General features: G+C 33.5%; 1 protein-coding gene across 4 annotated transcripts in view; it reads right to left on the bottom strand.

Moving 5' to 3' along the window:
• LOC140435189 (uncharacterized) overlaps nucleotides 1-19,693 on the bottom strand; it is a 1,123,409-nt gene that overhangs the window by 831,939 nt on the left and 271,777 nt on the right. For all 4 annotated transcript variants that reach the window (XM_072523966.1, XM_072523965.1, XM_072523967.1 and 1 more), the window contains exon 2: nucleotides 1,327-1,414. In XM_072523966.1, the coding sequence (XP_072380067.1) occupies nucleotides 1,327-1,414 (88 nt within the window). The remainder of the gene's footprint in view (nucleotides 1-1,326; nucleotides 1,415-19,693) is intronic.

The following is a 19,693-nucleotide window of genomic DNA, read 5'->3' as shown; positions in this document are numbered from 1 at the left end:
TGGCTTGAAAACTGCAACTAAGAATGTGAAAACGGTATCCAAGTTATACATAAAGACAAAAGATCCTTTCACAATACAGGAGTCATCGAATGTTGTTTATTCTATACCGTGTGCCAATTGCAACAACGTTTACATCGGAGATTCATCTCGTAATTTTCACAATAGGGTGGTCTCACATCGCAGTGACATAAAAATCAACAAAATAAATGCATGTGCACTCGCAGAACATGCGATAACTCGGAAACATAATTTCAATTTCGAGGATTGCTGTATTTTCACAAAAGCAAAAAACCATACAAAACGCGTTTTCTTGGAAATGCGTTGCATAAAATCCAGTACATCTTGCATTAATAAAAAGTCTGACATAGATAAATTGAGCAACATTTATTGGTATTTACTGGAAAAATATCAAAAATAAAATAAATATAAATGTCTAAATATTCTTGTATGCATAACTGGTTGCATTCCATTAAGACAGGTTAATGATTAAAAATCAAAACTACCCAAATATGGGTCCCTTGCTTATTGAAAAAATAAATACAATATTAAGAACAACTAATTACACTTTAATCACATTGTTTTTTCTTTCTGTTCTCTATGTATTAGAGTTAAAACATACCATCAAAGTATGTCATGAAATAAACTAAGTTTTACTATCCTGACCAAAATTTTTAGAATGTATTGTCCATTATTATATTTTAAATTTGTGTTTGTAATGTTGAGTGTCAAAGTTTATTTTAAATAATCTCAACGACTAGTAAGTTGCACTGACGAATTGTGATATTTTGTAAATATTTATACATTTTTTTTATATGCATTACAGTGTCTTAAAAAAGGAATAAAACCATTCCGAAAGTTCGACAAAAAGTCAAAAGAGGTTTCTCTTTTAAACCTTATTATATCGTTGATAGAATATTTTTTAGTCAATATTTTTTCTTGAAAAAGATTTCCTGCCGAAACGTCTAAAAAAGAAAATAATAAAAAAAGAAATTCTACTAATTTATATATATATATATATATATATATATATATATATATATATATATATATATATATATATATATATATATTATTAATTAATATTGAAACAAACGTAGAAGGATAAAGGCAAAATAAAACATCACTTTCGGTTAAACCCAGCTCGAGGTACTATCGCGAAATAATATTAAGTGAAAACCAACACATTTTAGAACGTTACCTTAGTGCGTGTCTGACACGTTCTCGTTACTCAACGATGAAAAGAAATGATTAAAATCAAAGTGTGCAGAAAATAAATTTATAAAATATGCAACTACTTAACTGTTTCTTAATAAGAGTAAACCTCACCTGATGGGGTCGCAACTGTGGCTTTTCTCTGTCAAAGTTATCAAGTGGAGCGTTTTCTCCTCCGGGAATTCTTGATCCAGCATTGGACCTGTAAATAAATAATATTCTCATTACATTTCGTCACAGAAACATGTTGTCGAAGAAAATTTAAATGTTAAAACCGGACCGCTATCAAGACGATTTAAAATCCGGATTTTTTAGTATTTAAAATCGGTGTCGGAGTCGACTACAATGTAAAATCATGCGTATTCATCGATTTTTGAGCTTTTGCGATTAAGAAATTCGATTCAGATTAAAAAGATGTAAGATCGAAGATCAAATATGTTCGATCAATATTCAAAATGTGGTTGGATTATTATAGGTTGATAGACAAGTAAATATACCGGACGCAAAATATATTTTTTTAGTTATTGTACTAGGTGATCACTAAACATTAGACAAATATCTACTTAAAAACCAAGTTCACTAAATACTCATCACTACTATAACATTCTAATAAAACATCATCTGCAAATAGATTCACAAAGTTACAATCAATATATAAATTTAAATAAATTATAAAGATAAGTCGCCCAAGTACACTTCCCTGAGAGACACTAATATTATAGTGTAGTTCCTCTAATATAACATCCTTTGATTTGCTTCTTTGGTTACACTCGTATGTAGACCAAAAGAAGAAATGGAACAGAACTGACTAAACAATTAGAAATAATAAAAGAACATTTTAGAAGCAAAGATGTTAAAAAAATAAGCAGAACATTAAAGAGTTGTGGTAATATTTGTTAAATATTTGGGTAAAAACCCGTTAAATGGTATTAATTTGGTTTTAAGTTACTTTAATTGCAGTCATTGCTTTCATTTTCGATATTCTCCATTTGTATTTTCTGTTCTAGCATTTTTTGATATAATGATTTTATGGAGTCATCTCTTAAATATTTTTTATTGAAGTTATACTTCTATACGCACGGAAAATTTACAACATAATCCCAGTTGTTGGTTTTTTATTTTTATCTTCGTAAAGTAATTTATGTATATTGGCAGTTTTAAATACTTATGAATATTACATTTTAATTTATATTGTATTATTATATTGAATTATGTTGCAGTGTATTTATTGTATTGTAATTTTTATATTAATAACAAAATAAACAATGAATTTTACTGCAGAGTATGTGTAAATTTGCATTCAGCATTTTTTTTTGCATTCAACTCCTTTTATACATATATAAAAATAAAAATATATATTTTCATTAAAATATTGATACAATCCTTCATTTACTATACTCCTATTACAGGTCAAATGTTTATATACAGCAAACGATGCACCATATACTTATATAACTAATTCTTTTTCTCTTTCTGCTCTCTCTTACCCATAGCATTACATATGTAATGATTGTGCAGATTGACTCCTATATAAATTTTTAACGGCGAACGCGTGTATAGAAGTATAACTTCTACCGGCAGTCCCACTGGACTGCCACACCCGTTTCTATTTTTATTATTTGCTCTGAATTGGTTTGTTTAAGCTTCTCTTTCCATCTTTCATTGAATCTAATTTTACCAAGTACCAAATAGTGATCGCTTTTTACATTGGGTGACGTCAAACTTCTCACATCCACTATCTATTTATGGTGAATATTTCTGTTTGTGACCAATAATCTATCATTGATCTATGTCCTCTTGTATTTTCAAACGTGTATTTGTGTTGAATTTTATGATCAAAAAATAACTCTTTCATTAAACCTTTATTCCTGGTATTACTTCGTGTCCTATTTTGGCATTGAAATCTCCCAATAATGTAAGTAATTCATTTTGCTTCACTTCTCTTTCCACTACTGTTTGTAGCTCATCATAGAATTCTTCTTTATCGCTGTCAGGTTTGCAGTCTTCTGGTGCATATATCCCTATTATGTTAATAATTTTGCTGTTCGCCTTAATTTTTACTAAATGTGTTTTATAAAACATTTAAAACTGTAAATTTTAAGAGGAAAATGAGAAGTTTGCTCGATGGGCTCCTACCAAAGATATTGGACCAAATTAAATATTAAGAAATCAATTAAAATTGAGAGTCCAAATTATAACCATTTAACGGAATTGCTAGAATTGGTATCTTGATTTTAGAGGCATTTTAAATTATGGTGTACAGATTAAGAGCACTAATTTTGATCTACTGCAAAACAAGATGAAAGTGACTTCCATTCTTTCAATTCTAACGAACACATATATAATAAAAAACTAAAAAATAATTAACTGAGTAGTAGGACTAGAGAATAAAGGAAAAAGACTAGGACACTAAACTTGTTAAAAAAAAAACATAAACAATAAATTTACACTACCCCAGTTTGTTATTGTTAAAAAACAGAAACAGGAAAGCCTTATGAAGAAATGGGACACGTAAATGTATATAAAATAATACCTATAATTTATGAGCCACATTATATAATATATGGTTAATTAAATCATTTGAATTGTAGAAAGAGATAACAAATAAAATAAAATAGAAAAAAAAACAGTGTACCGCAAAAATTATATATAATTACTATCAACAATATCATATATTTCACCACTATCACTGCCTGTCCATAGATGCGGATTAGAAAAGCTTACGGCTAAGTCATTCGACTCACCTGCACAAAACATGATAAATTACAAGATAGTTACAGTTAAAACTTACTACCTAAGATCTTATCTGACATGCCAGTTATATTGAATATGTATGACTTAATCAACTAATAAAATAGAATTTTTCAGTCACGTGTTTTAATGTCTTATTGCTGGTGATTTGCATTTATTTGCTGCTGTTAGATAGAGATTTACAGGTTTCCTAAGGCGGTCGGTATTTTGTGTAATATAGTTTGTTAAATAGTAATTAGAACAATCATACATTCGATCAGGATTTAGATTTCAACGTACTCGACGAAAATTTTAGTACGGTACAGATCTGTATCCTCACTAATTACATTTTCCATAAATTTCTATTTTGGATTGCGCCAATAGTAATTTCCTCCACATATATGTCTTGCATAAGCGTATTTCTTCCTCTCTTTGTCTTTTTCGTTTCGGCATCATTCGTCTGCACTTCCTCTACTACTACTATCGGTTTACAGCGTTCTCCGACGCCTTCCGACTCCTAACCGCCATTCTTCTCTATTTAACCATAGGCCTGGAGGGATTTCTCTTTCCTCTAGTTCTTTTTAAATTCCCTCTCTCCATCTTCTTCTCGGCCTTCCTCTTTTTCTTCTTCCGTGTGGTGTTCACGTCAAAATTTGTTTCGAAATCCTGTCATCTGGCATTCTCTGTACATGGCCGTACCATATTAACTGTTTTGTTTTTATGTCATCAACTATTGTATGCCATCTTTTCCATCATTTAATTGCTTCCATCATTTCTCGTATTCTCTCATTTGGTATCCGATCTCTTCTTGATTTGCCTGCTGCTCTTCTCCAGAAGTCCATTTCTGTTGCTAGTAACAGTTTCTCTGTTCTTTGTTTCATTTGCCAAACTTCACTGCCATATGTGATTACACTTTTAAGTATGGTGTTGTATATGAGTTGTTTGTTCGCTTTAAATATTGTTTGGTCCCACAGAATGCCGTTCATCATGGATATGGCTTTTCTACCCTGTATGTCTTTTATAGCAGCATCGAGTGTTCCATCTTGAGTTATCTTCATACCCAGGTACTTGTATTCATCACAGTGTCTAATTTCTACTCCATCGTCTAATATAATGGACTGCTTTGTCCCTCCAATACACATGGTTTCAGTTTCCTTAATGTTGACTTCGAGACCCCATTTGTTATATTCTTCTATTAGCTTCCGAGTCATGTAACTCTAGTCGTCATGATCCTAAGCAATCAGTATTTGGTCATCAGCGAAACATAAGGTGTACAGTGTAGTCTCGTCATTGAGAGGGATTCCCATGCCATTACATTTTCTTTTCCATAGCTTCAGTGCTTGTTTCAGATAAATTTTGAAAAGAGTAGGCGAAATACAGCAACCCTGCTTTAGTCCTTTCGTGATCTTAAATCCCTCAGATATCCTTGATCCAGTTTTAATTTTTGCAGTCGTTCCATTATACAGACTTTGGACACTGTCATGTGTGGAGGGGTACACTGTCATATGCTTTATGTAAGTCTACGTACACCAGGTTCTTTATTGACGGCTGTTTTTTTCTCAATAACTTGCGTAATAGAGTACAAGTGGTCTACTGTGCTCTAAAAGCAGCTTGCTCCTCTGCTTCGTAATCTCTATAGTCATTTTCTATTTTACATCCTACTTATTGTGCTGTTTACCGCAATTCCTCTGTAATTTTCACACTGATACTTGCTGCCCTTTTTGTGGATAGTTGACATGATAGATAATTTCCATTCTTCTGCACTTCCTCTAAATATATTTATTCTTAATTTGATCTTTTTTTACTTCACTCATCCATTAAAGCATTTTCATTACATATATTCGTTTTTCTTCTTTTATAGCTGCTTAATATTCACTACCATCTTCAATCTTCAATGAGTATGTATATAATAGGCGAGTCTTCTACAGCTGGCGCCGTTTCTCGCATCATAATTTCCAGCGTTTTGTTTTATTGATAACAGCATCAACCACTTAGGGTTAGTAGCTGTATTATGGTTAATACATAGAAACTTAAATCTGAAGATTAATTATTAGGTTCACAATTAGGTAAGAATGTTATATTTTACAATTTGTAAATAGGGTTTACAAGACATTATTAGTTACAGTTTATTTAAAACATTAATATTTTTTAAGTAATTAAACATATTTGTAAATTTACAATAGGCTCCTAAGACTGCTTTTATATTGTTAGGTAGTGAGTGTTTCTGTCTTTCGATAATATATTTAGGACACTCTATTAATATATGTATTACATTAATGTCGCAGTTACATAAGTCACAAATAGGGCGATTTGATTTGGAGATTAGCTGGCGATTTAAATTTATCTCGCATCAAGATTCGGTTGAGGGCTTTATGATGTGTAGAGTTGATTGTGAAAGATTCCATTCGTTTTTTCATTCATTTGTCACTGTTTCTTTAAAGAACGATTTGTAGTCGGAAACAGACACTAAGTTCACTAACACTGAAGAGGCACTGTGTATTGCTTCCCTGGCATGAAAGGTGTTTGTTCGTTTCCTTAAGTCCAATGTATGATGCAACCCATATAAAGCGTACTTGGTGCCTCGCGTTGTTTAGCAAATGTAATTGTTCTTTTATTAAAATACCTATGGAATTACTTTTATATAACTGTTCTATCGTATGTAATGCACTGAGAGAATCGGTAATTATGACAGAATTTGGAATTTTTTGGTTACGTATATAAATAAGGGCTTGCAGAATGGAGTATAGTTCTCCAGATTAAATACTGCAACTGGAAGATAATTTAAACTGTAATACAATGTTCGGAGTTATAACTGCTGATCCCATACCATCAATAGTTTTGGATGAATCTGTATAGATATGACAATGATCTGGAAAAGAAGCGAGTATGTTGTAAAATGATTAAATAATTGTTGCATGGGGGGTTTCAAGCTTATTGTATTTGGAAAGAGTTTCATCGCATATAGCAGGAAGAAAGGTCTAAGGGAGGTGTGATAGAATTTGTCTGAGCAAAAAAAAAAAGTGTTTTTTGAACGTTCAGAGATAGTAGTATGGAAAGTGACATATGATTTTATCGCGCATATTGATGATACGTATTGTGGTATTATCCCTAAAATATTACAATTCATAAGAAAAAAAAGTTAAAAGAAACGTGTAAAATTAGAACATAAGATTTCGAATAAACAGTATCTTACACCCCAGAATGCAAAAGAAACAAAGCGATTGTAACATTTGCAAATTATTATAGAAAATGTGTTAATTTTGCGTAAATAGCCGCACCACGTAACAGATTATCTAGGAAGAAGGTAAAGTTTAATGAATGCATCAAAATGCTTAAGTGACAAAGTGTCTTTAACAATTTAATCAGAAATCCAAAAATGAAATATCAGAAAGGGTAATCCACTTAAAGCAACGAAGTAATATTATGCCTTGTCTACAACAAACATCTTGTACAGTTGACTTAAAGAACTTATTTAAGCTGATTTTTTTCTGTTTGATCAGAATGATCCGTCATCAGTGCGAAACAACTAAAAAAAAAAAACGGTATAAAATCTACTCACTAGTTGTATGACATTTAGCCTTACACCCTTTTGTCGCACAAAAGACAATTCGATTTTAGAGTTTTTTTCAATTGAAATTTGAAATTATTGATAACTATCATTTTTCGTCCGCGTTGGCTCAAAACGTAATCAAAGAACAGTTTACTATCCATGTTATAGGAACAAGGATAGAACATCCTTGAGGATGAAGGGAATTTTTTTTTTCGCATAGTTTTTATCAATAGAATTTTGTGAAATTCCCAAATAAAAACCAATTAATTGCATTTGCATGTAATACATTTATTTTAGATTTATTCTGCCAAATTAGCCAATCTTAGCGGTTTGCAAGAGGTTTATGGTCTTTACCTGAAACGGGGTGCAGGTAGATCAGTGATGAGTTTACCAATCTCTCGGGGTCTATTTTAAAATCCCGATTTTTATGGCGGTAATGATTTTGTACTATGTACGAGGGTATTTATGCTAATTGGTGATGAGTTTACGTGTACCCGTTTGGAATACGTACAAATAATACATCTACATCTATGATGGTTTCAAAACTGTTGATGATATTCATTCTAGAGTGTTTTTAAATGAAAATAATTTAAATCGTTTTTGTATCATTTTGGCCACATTCAACTGATTCTCATATTTACACATTAATTTCAGTCTTTGTCTAAATTTGATTTGAGCCGCTTAAAAATGAATAGAAACGTGATATCTCATTTTGACAGATCTAGAGTAATTGCTTTGTTACAACAGGACTTTACTTAAAGTGATATCGTAACTATTTTTGATGTTACTCAGAGTGCTGTATCGAAAATTTAAAAAAATATACGTGAAGGATCGCCCAGACGTGGCAGAAGTCTATGGACAATAGCAGCACAAGGAATTTTCTCGAAATTGTAATGATCACTTCTAGAATAGCCCTCTTGGCATTTGTTGGGTAAATATTTTACAACAGATTAACTGATTAAATACATTGCAGTCTAAACACTGTATGTTTATATATGGATTTAACGTTATGTTATGACTTTCTTGCCAAACTATGAATAGGAAAAATGATGTTAATTATATAACCAAATCAAACAAAGCATTTACCGTTTTCAAAAGCAGAATTACATTCCACTGATTTTTGTATAAAAACTAATCTCTCCGTGGCATTTATAATTAATATTTGGAATGCGTCACAAAAAATTCTTCATATTAAACGTAACTTATATAAATTACTATAAATATTATAAATGCCATAGAAAAATGTAAGCAGGATCTTTTATACTAAACATAATCGGAATGATTAACGTCGTCTCAGCGATTGTGCATACATACCCAATTAGCGGCACAAAAACGGCCAACATTAGCAATATATTCAAGCCAGTTTAATCAGTTGGCCATGGCGAAACAAGCAGGTGCATTTCGCGTTTAAGACAGGCTTTGTTGGGTCCACAAGACAAAAGTATTAAGATATGGCAGTCCACACACTAAATAAATACGTGTTGTATAATGACGGTTTTTTATTAGTGTGATCTTAGAAACAAATATAATAATACAGCCAAACTTATTTTTCAGATTTACATTTTAAGATGTTCTTCTTTACACTTAAGAGACAGAGCAAGACAAGGCCAACAATTGGCTCCAAAAGAAAGTTGTGAGTTTTATTGATATACATTGGCCCCCAACTTTCAGAGTTTACAAAGTTTTCTTGGTTTAAATTCAACATTATTTTGGCGATAGTCTTTTAAAATATTATAGACTGATGATTTGTTAATACCTAAAATTATTTTTATATTTAGGCAGTAGGAGTTTTTTATCAGTTTTTCTATCAGGCGCGGCCCCCTGCGAATGCTCTCTGGACATTTTTAGCACTGATACCCAAATGGTAGCAGGGATACCTGTCACGGAACAAAAAGTGAAACCTGAAAGTAGATATAAAATGCACACCCATGAAAATGGAGAGGAATAATTTAGGTTTAGGGTCGCTGCCTGGAGATCGGCAGGGCACGTCTGCAGGCGACGCTAAACGTGACAGCATGTGGGACGTCGGTGGCAGGCAGATTTCGTAGAGTAAATTTTTAGATCTTTGATAAGGTTTTGGTGTTTTGGCGATGCTTTTTTAAAATATTATTGACCTAGATTTTGCCATACGGCTTACATTCCCTTTAAGGGGAAAATTCGCTCATCACAGATAGCTAAGGTATCAAAGTGATTGAGCTCTGGTGGGACTCTTTCCATGTTATCGAGTTCTAGGTGACATGGTACGTCGAAGTATCTCCCAAAAATTTTCGTACGCTTCTGGACGTCGAGAGTAGTGCAGCTTTCTGCATAGTTTTATACAGGTGTTCACTTAGACCTAGCTGTTTTATATTTTCTAAGAGCTTTTTTCGGAATAACACCAGTAGTAGATAAAATAATAGTTACTGCCTAAATACTTTCCATTCTCCACTGTCTCCTTACACTGTCTCTATACTTGGCATTATTTTCGTTGTATTTAACCAGCAGATTATTATTGTTAGGTATCGCCACATCTATTAGTGGTGTTTGCCTAGTAAGTTTATTAACTAGTATGAGATCCGCTCTATTATGTTATTCTATTATTGTTCTCGTTTTCACGCAGTCTGCCAGGGGCGTATTGATAATAAGGTAGATAATCAGTTTGGAGAAGTCTTAGTTTCTTGGCTAATTCCTGGTGAATATTCTTTCCCACTGAGTCATGGCGCTATTTATAATTAGTGCGGACAAACGCTTGGAATCCTCCGGTAAGATGTTTGATGGTTTGTTGGCCTTGACATCCTTATTGGCATTTGTCGTTTTGGACTTGAGGGTCTTTGACAATACATTTTAGGTAATTTTTAGTTAATCCCATGCAGAGATTTACTCATCCAGCTGGGCAGTTTTACTTGCTTAGAAAGGTGGTTTATGCGCATTTCTTGTTCTCTCAGTTTAAACAGCGTTGTGTCATACACTGCGCAAATTGCGCGATGTAAAGTAGATGTCTCAGCCTGCGTTAAAAAATGAATTCTTAAATTAGCAACCACTTTATCAACTTGCTTACTTATTTCGCACAAACTCAGAAGTTAGTTCGATTTTTATTAGTTTATGGTCAATTTTGCCTCTTGATGTACTTAGAGATATTGTACTATAAATAATGTACATATTTACACCCATGGCCTCGATGTTTTGGCCCTCTTTCATATCGAAACATTCGGGCTGAACCTTTTCTCTGACTATATTTAGTATAAGGCACTTGTCTAATCCAAAGTACATACTGATTTCAAAAGTTTGAAAGTTGCCACAGTTCTTAGGATCTGATTTAGGTGGTTTCTAGTGGAAGCAATTCATTTCAAATCATCCATACACAACAAATGATAAACCTTCGCTACAACAGTATTGTTATTTTTGCTAAAACTTGAGTTATTAAAGTTCAGTAGTTGAGATAGTGGATTAATCGCTAGACAGAATCAAAGTGGCCTCAACAAGTTGCCCTGAAAAAGACCCGGTTAATTGGGATATCTTCAGTTTCGATATTATTTTCACCAGGTATTTGAAGACGAATTTTAGTCTTCCACTCCGTCATTATATGCTTTTAAAGGGTCATTATTATCAACTTTCTATATTTTATCAATATATCTGTAAGCCATTCATGTGGTTCTGAATCAAAGGCCGTTGTGTAGTCAAGAAAGGCAATAAAAATGTTCTTTTTCGTGTATGCCTAGTTAGAAATCATCATCATCATCATTTTGGCTTTACAACCCTGTGTAGGTCCTAGCCTCCCCAAGAATTTTTCTCCAGTCGACTCTATCCATCGCCTTCCTCCGCCAAGCACGTATTTCCATATTTCTCATGTCTTCATCGATGTTATCTAGGAATCTTGTTCTGGGTCTTTCTCTTCTTCTTTGACCAATAGGTCTATCAAGGAGCGTTTTTCTAGCTGGGTCGGTTTGCTCCATCCGCATTACATGGCCTACCCACCTTAGACATCCTATCTTTATGTGTTTTACGATATCTGGTTCCTGGTATGTCCTATAGAGTTCGAAATTGTATCGTCTTCTCCAGACACCATTTTCATTTACCGCTCAATAGATGCGCCTTAGTATTTTTCTTTCGAAACATCCTAACATGTTTTCATCGCTTTTTGTTAAAGTCCAGGTTTCTGAACCATATGTTAGGACAGGGCGTATTATTGTTTTGTAGAGTTTTACTTTTGTACTTCTTGATATAACTGTAGATTTAAATAGGAGATTAAGCCCAAAATACCATCTTTTTATTAAAATACATAATTTTATAAAATACATTTTTTCTCATCAGTAAATTTTGTTTTTTTTTCTTTCTCTTGGTGATTATGAGCATTTACTCCTTACTTCAAACAACCTAAATAAAAACACAAAATGATAGCTAAGGTATCAAAGTGATTGAGCTCTGGTGGGACTCTTTCCGTGTTATCGAGCTCTAGGTGACATGGTACGTCGAAGTATCTCCCAAAAATTTTCGTACGCATCTGGACGTCGAGAGTAGCACAGCTTTCTGCATAGTCTTATACAGATGTTCACTTAGACCTAGCTGTTTTATATTTTCTAAGAGCTTTTTTCAGAGGATAAATAAAAACACAAAATGATTTTATTTAATTACGGTATGTACACGGCTTCCCCGAGTCGTTTTCAAACGTATTTAACATTGCAGACGACCAATTACAACGCAAACAGTCACTGATCACGTGTCCTTGAGATTCTATCTATTGGAGCTGTAACGAAATGAGGTAACGAAAAAAAATAAACGAAATGAAGTCAGAAAAAACACCGAATTAAGAAGACCAAGTCAAAACAAAAGACAAAATCGCTCGAAACAAGTCATCACTCTGAAGAAGAAACATAGATCGACCTAGAAAGATATGAAATGATAATATTTCAACAAAATAAGTGACTAAACAAAATACAAATAGTAGAAAAAGAAATATCCATAATATCAACACCTAAATGTTATAAAGACTAAATCCAAAATCAATAACTTCATTCTATAAAATGAAAAACGGATTGAACGTTGAAATGAAAAATTTTACGGATTCATTCTATAACTTTTATAGTATCTATACAAATACTTCGTGTATGGCAGCTTTATGGAAGATCCACCATTCCGTTATACAGCACCTACTAATGTGTGGTCGGTGGAATTGCAGCTGACAAAGAACTATGCAAAAAATGCAACGACTCATTTCCATACCGGGTACATCATTTTAATAATTTTGATCATGTTCGTAAAACGGCAAACAAAATCCCTTTGTTGAATTTTATTGTTTTGTAGTGAACAAGAAATCCATAGAGATATATTCAGTTCAAGTAGAAAATAGCAAATATGAAAAAAAGTAAAAGAGTGAGAAAAATGTTGTTTAAAAATAATATTGAATGTATACTATTCACTCATATATAAACTATTGTCCAGAAATATTTGTCTGGTTCAAATATGATGGAAAATCAATTCCGCTTCGCCTTTTCAAAGAAAGAAAAATTTGATATAATCCTTGTGCTACGAAGAAATAAAAGGATTCGAAGATAAAAAGTGAAGGAACCAATCAGTAAGCCAACTAAAATTACTGAAGAAAGATAAATCAGATGTTTAGAATCATGACCTTATTTTAATAAAGAACATTCTCACTGTAATAATTCAATTAGCCCCTAATCCCAGTAACTAATGACACTGTTCAACAGTGGAATTTTCTAAGGCCTTTGCCAATCTGTCCGCGAATATTTTCAAGATCTTCTTGAATTGCAGTTCGGAGGTTGGGAAGGGTACGTGGTCCTCTTGAGGAGGCCCCACAGGAAGAAATCACAGGGTGTCAGGTCACATGACCGCGCAAGCCAATCAACGATTCCTCGTCTGCCTATTCATTCTCCAAAATGAACATTAAGGTACTCTCGCACACATGACGTATTTTCATTCTGAAAACGCGTCAACTTCACGACCTCGTACTATCGTGACACCAACACAACTTTCTGAAGCCATGATACAAAGAATAACGGGTATGATATTGCGCATTCCACAGTCAGCACATCCCTTAGTCTTGACGTCACAATGAGAGTGGCCGTCATTGTAATATATCTGTTTATAAGGAGAATCCTATTAATTTTTTAGCCTTTTGGCTTCTTAGGTAGGTTTGTTGTAGATTGTATGATATTTTGTGAGATTTAAGTTGAGAACGGCCATAAAAGCAATCAAAAATAAGAAAGCACCGGGACCTGGAGGCATCTCACTTGAGCTTATAAAATACAGATGAAAAAAATTACACCGGATGGTACAATGGATATTTCAGAAAGCGATAAATGGAGAACAACTCCCAAAGGAATGGACGGAGGCATATATGATATCTATATTTAAGAAAAGAGATAGAAAACCATGCAAAAACTACAGAGGAATAAGCGTAATATCATCAATAGGAAGATTATATGGGAAGATACTGCGAGAAAAGATAGAGCAAGCAATAAAAGGCAAAATCGGGGAGGATCAGGCAGGCTTCACGGCAGGAAGATCATGCATAGACCACTTAAACACACTGGAACAACTGTTGAAAAAAAAAAACAAAAAATAGCGATATACATTTGGCATTTGTGGACTTGAGAAAGGCGTATGACTTGTACCAAGGTCAGAACTATGGGAGGCAATGTACAAATTAGAAATACGGAACTCATAGAAGCTACAAAAGCTCTGTATAAAGAAAATAAAGTGTCCATTAAAATGGGAACAACTATCATAGGAGACTTCACCACAACAAAAGGGCTCCTGCAGGGTTGTTCCACATTTCCAACCATATTCAAAATATACTTAGAGAAAGCCTTGACTACATGGAAAAGAAAATGCGAAGGCATGGGAGTACCGATACGGAACGAAGATCTATATACGTTAAGCTTTGCAGACGATCAAGTAGTGATTGCACAAGACCAAGACGACCTCAGCTACATGATGAAGAAACTGCAAGAAGAATATGCCAAGACTGGCCTAGATATTAACCTCGCGAAAACAGAGTACCTATCTACAAGTGAAGAAGACATAGAAGATCTACAGATTGATGACAACGTAACAATCAAGGGAAAGGATAAATTCAAATACTTGGGGTTTACAATCACGAAAAAGGCAACAACAGAGGAAGAAATTAAACAAAGATTAGGACAAACAAGAACAGCAATTCGACAACTTAACTCAGTATGGTGGGATAGACACCTAAATATGAAGACAAAAACACAGATTTATAAAACATTAGTGCGAAGTATTATGACATATGGGGTTGAAAATTGGATCATAAACAAGAAAAACAGCAGTAAGATAGTAGCAACAGAGATGGAATGCCTGCGAAGATGCTGCAGTGTAACAAGAATGGATAGGAGAAGTAATGACCAAATAAAGCAAAGAACGTCAATAGAAACAGACATACTAACATACATAGAACAAAAAAGACTAAAGTGGTATGGACATGTAAGAAGAACTAGTGACAGCAGATGGATAAAGAGAATAACCAAATGGAGCCCCATATGAAGGAGGAAAAGAGGACGATCCCGAAAATCCTGGAGGAACGAAGTAGACGACGCCATGAGTAAGAGAGGCCTAAACGATGGCGAATGGGACAACAGAGAGAGATGGAAATGGTTGAGCGAGGGAAGGCAGTAAATACTGTAGAATCCCTGAATATATATATATGATAAAAATTGTGTTTTCTAGTCTTGTCAGAACTATAATAAAAATTTTCCTAAGTAACTTTATGCTGATACCGAATCCGTTATCAGTTTTTTAGACGTCTTAGCTGCACTAATCCTCGGACAAAGAAAATGACTTTACTAAATAATAACGGATGGAATTTTCTTATTTTTATTATAATCCAGTTACTAATTTTACAAACGGTTTGTGCAACGATACATCATCATCCCTGTTAAAAAACGACCTCAATCCTTTGATAAACAATTGAATTCACGATTCTAGATAGCAATCACACACCTATAGCTCACTATCTATTATTCAATAAATTTTATTATTTCCTTTAACACTAAAAGTCCTTTGTCATTAACACACAATCGTAATTGTCAGGTATAAAATTGAGTGTCCATTCACAGAACGACATGCCTAAGATTTCTGAATAGTGGCTGCGCCTATTCTATAAATTACAAAAGTGATCTATTTGACACTGGCAAAAATATGAAACGTTTACAATGCGTAACTAATAGGTTACTTTTATCAAAAGACATGCAATAAACATAAAAGTTTATTAAATTAATTATTTCTTTATCTTCCGGTGTTTGTCATTTGTTCTAGCTAATTGATGTCCAAGCTAAAAGAGCTGGTGTTTACAATCTGTTTAAAAAAAATGGTTAAATAAAATTGGGATCACTTTGTGCTTGGGCGACTTCTTGATCCTTGTTTTGGGGTGTCTCACGAATTTAATAATGCAAAAATATTTCATGGGAATATTTTTGGGAACGAACTGGATAAAGATGAAATTATTTTAACTTTTTCCGATAAAACGAATGTTTTGTAACCTAATTGTATTCCAATAGTTTAACATCTGTACATTCAATTTATTGAAACATGAATTTTAATCGAAGAAGCTATGTTCGTAAAGTTAATAAAACGCTATTATTATGTCTACTTCTTTTGATTCGCAAAAAAAAACAAAACGTACAATTCGGCAAAGAAAATATTGGATCCGTGAAATATTTAGGCAAAGAAAGTCACAAGGGGCTTTTAATATTCTATTGCAGAAAATGAAGCTAAATTATATTGATAAATATTGCAATTACCTTAGAATGCCTAATTGCACCTTTCATAAAGTATTGAGTCTACATAGTTTCTTTTACGTTATCCATAATAAACTGAATTGCAGCAGGAAAAGGGATTATTTCCAATGCGGAAACAATCCCTTCTGCTGTTTTACCACGCAAAAGTGGTAAAACAGCAATTACCAGCCAAACATCCAAACAATAAACAAAAAATTGACCATTCAGAGTTGACGGATGTACCGCCGAATGCTAAGAATAAGCTGGACCTGCAGAACTACGAATGAAGAAGTACTGAGAGCAATGAACACACGCCCTCATCTGGTCAATACTATCAAAATTAGAAAGACGTCATATCTAGGACACATAATGCGCCATAGGGAATTTGAGCAGCTCCAGGTAATATTAGAAGGCAAGATTGAAGGTAAAAGGGGCATAGGACGAAAGAAAAAATCTTGGCTACGTAACATCAGAGATTGGACCCACACAAGAGGAAATGAATTAATTCATCAAGTCCAGAACAGAGAGAAATTTGCCATATTGATCGCCAACATCAACAGAGAAGGCACTTAGGAGGAGGAGGAAAGGACAATTAAATCAAAGAGAGAAAAGAATTGAGAACAGTATTGGAAACAGCGAAGTCACACCCGAAACTGTAAAACCAAACACAGAATGGGATGACCCCCACACAAAAAGAATCTTTAAGTGAAAACAGCTTCAGCTTCTTCAACAATATCTATACAGAATGTTCATCAACAATTTATACCACACAGAGCAGTTATACTTGCCGCCTATATAAACTATTAAGGAAAGATATAAAGTTCATTTGGACAAAAGAATACCAAGAAGCCTTTGATAAGATAAAAACATGATTGTGTTCATAACCAGTTCTGAAAATATGTGACCCAAATGTTCCAATTCAAATTTACACAGATGCATGCATGATTGGTGTGGGAGCTGTGCTAAAACAGAACGATGAAAATGGTAATAGTAGACCAGTGGCATATTTTTCAAAAAAGTTAACAGAAGCACAAAAGAAGAAAAAAGCAACTTATCTAGAATGCTTAGCCATAAAATAAGCAGTAAAATATTGGCAACATTGGCTAATGGACAACAAACTTAAGGTATACTCTGACCATAAACCCTTGGAAGATATGAATTTTAAAGCTAGATCGGATGAAGAATTAGGTGATTTGGCTTACTACTTATCACGGACTGTCTGAGCGGAAATCCAGTATTAGAACCAGAGGAAAACTTTGACGATTTTAAGTTTTATGATTTACAAATGAGTGTATCAGTAAGAAAAATTTACATAATAGATGTTGCGGAGATAAAACACATCAAATAAATTTACACAATAGTAATTTGACATTTAAGAATGGAATCTATTATAGAAAAATAAGAAAAAGGGAGACAATTTTATATAGTTATCGACATATTCCGTTTGTTTATAAGCCAAAAAATTGTTTACAATTTTAAAACATTCCTGAGACCGTCCAAATACTCGTAATCCAATTTTAATTCAATAAAGTACATTAGGTAGGTTAATGCGTTTTTATAAGTGAAACAATTGGTAAACTTCTATAAGGTCTAGTTTTCATTGTGCAAGATTCAATTCAATATAGATTCAATTAAAAAAAAATAGATCGAAAAATTATTATGCGAAATCAATTAAATCTATTTTTTCTTCAAACGTCAAATAATGATGACATTACTTATCTAACTTGATCCTGTCAAAGTTTGATGTCTCCGCCGGCAGCAGTTTTTTTTTCCCATTTCTTTACGGCGGAGGGAAAAATGTTGTCATGGCAACAATATGAAACATGTCACAAAGCAACAATACAAATGTCATTAACAACAATTAAACATCATTTTTATTTATAGTAATATTAAAAGTACAATTAGTTAATGAGGCATTTTCAAAATTGAAACCGTGCAAAAATGTTCCCGACTCTTGATACGCATTGGTAATTGTTGATGATACTGATGGTCGAGAACAACTTTCAGCAATCATTCCCGATGTTGGCGAATCATAAGTGTTTTAAATTTTTTGAGCATTATCGTTCTTATTTCTTATTGAATCCTCTATATATCCTTCGGCAACCGTGGTTGATTTCCAGCCCCCATGTCGTTTGAGGCATTCTAGATTTCCGCCTCCATCAATTAAAATGTTGCTGAAGTTCGTCGTAAAGAGTGACCCGTGTATGCGCTTGCATCGTTTAAATTTAAATAACTAGCTACTTTTTGGGCTACTGCGCTGATCAAATGTATTCCCATGACGCTTCGGTAACACTTTCCATTTTGGTACTTAATAAAAAATCGGTTTTCTGTGAAATTTTCAGGCCGCAGTGATGCATACTTTTTATACAGTTTAATGTCGTTTTGACCAATTATCGTAAAAGATCTAATTTGTCGTGTTTTACTGTGTGGGATTTTGATAATTATTACATTTTCTTTATCCTCAATGTCCACAGTCTTCATTTTTATCATTTCGTCGCATCGACAGGCGCCGGTAACCCCAATTAACAAAATCTGAAATATTTTTATAATTTAGTAGAGTATACTACATGCTTTGCAATATATTTTTTTTACCTTTAATCCTAAATACAACTTATCTGGCGCTTCAAACAAAAATTTATCAAACTCGTCTTTAGTGAAAACTTTAGACTTTTTTGCAGTATATCCTTCGCTTGTTTTTTTCAGAAAGGCACGTAACTTTAAAAATTTGCTTATATCCACATTTTTTCTAATAACTAACTCGGATTTTATCATAGAGTATCGTGACCACATTGTAGATGATTTCCATTTATTTTCATTTTCCATTATATTAAAATATGCCAGTAAAACGTCTTCGGTAACTTGCCGTACTCCTCTTGTATCGCACCACTCTTTGAAGTGCTTGTACGCTAACCGATACTTTATTCCGGACTTGGAGGGCCCCAAACGTGCTACTGCATCATTAGCCGCGGACTCAATTTCGTTTAGGTTTTCCATTTTCGCACTAAATTTGCGCTTGCGGTTACAACAACAATAAGCTGTCTTTAATAATTGGAAACAACTGTCAAACAACTGTAACCAGGGAGACGCAAATCCCACCGACGACTTAATTATTTTAATTTCTAACATCTAGACGACTTTGATAGTTGTCACAGTTAATTTCGAGTAAAAATAGCGTATGAATTGTACTATTTATGGTTGAAAATTGCTACGTTTGAAGAAAAAATAGTATACTTTATTCGGCAAAGAAGCGACTTTTCTTGACTTGCCCTCTATTACGCGCCTCACTTCGTTCGGCGCGTAATATCGGGCGCGTCAAGAAAAGTCATGCTTCTCCGCCTCATAAAGTAATATACTATTAATGAAATTTGGTGGGCTGTTTTAATATGTTATAAAGATTTTCCAGACGAATTATGAGGGTCTTACATGGAATATAATATATGTGTTTGAAAAAGGTTGTATATTAAAA

The sequence above is a fragment of the Diabrotica undecimpunctata genome, chromosome 2 (genome assembly GCF_040954645.1).
Source record: "Diabrotica undecimpunctata isolate CICGRU chromosome 2, icDiaUnde3, whole genome shotgun sequence".
In the NCBI taxonomy this organism is placed as follows: domain Eukaryota; kingdom Metazoa; phylum Arthropoda; class Insecta; order Coleoptera; family Chrysomelidae; genus Diabrotica; species Diabrotica undecimpunctata.
This window is presented reverse-complemented; position numbering and strand designations above follow the sequence as displayed.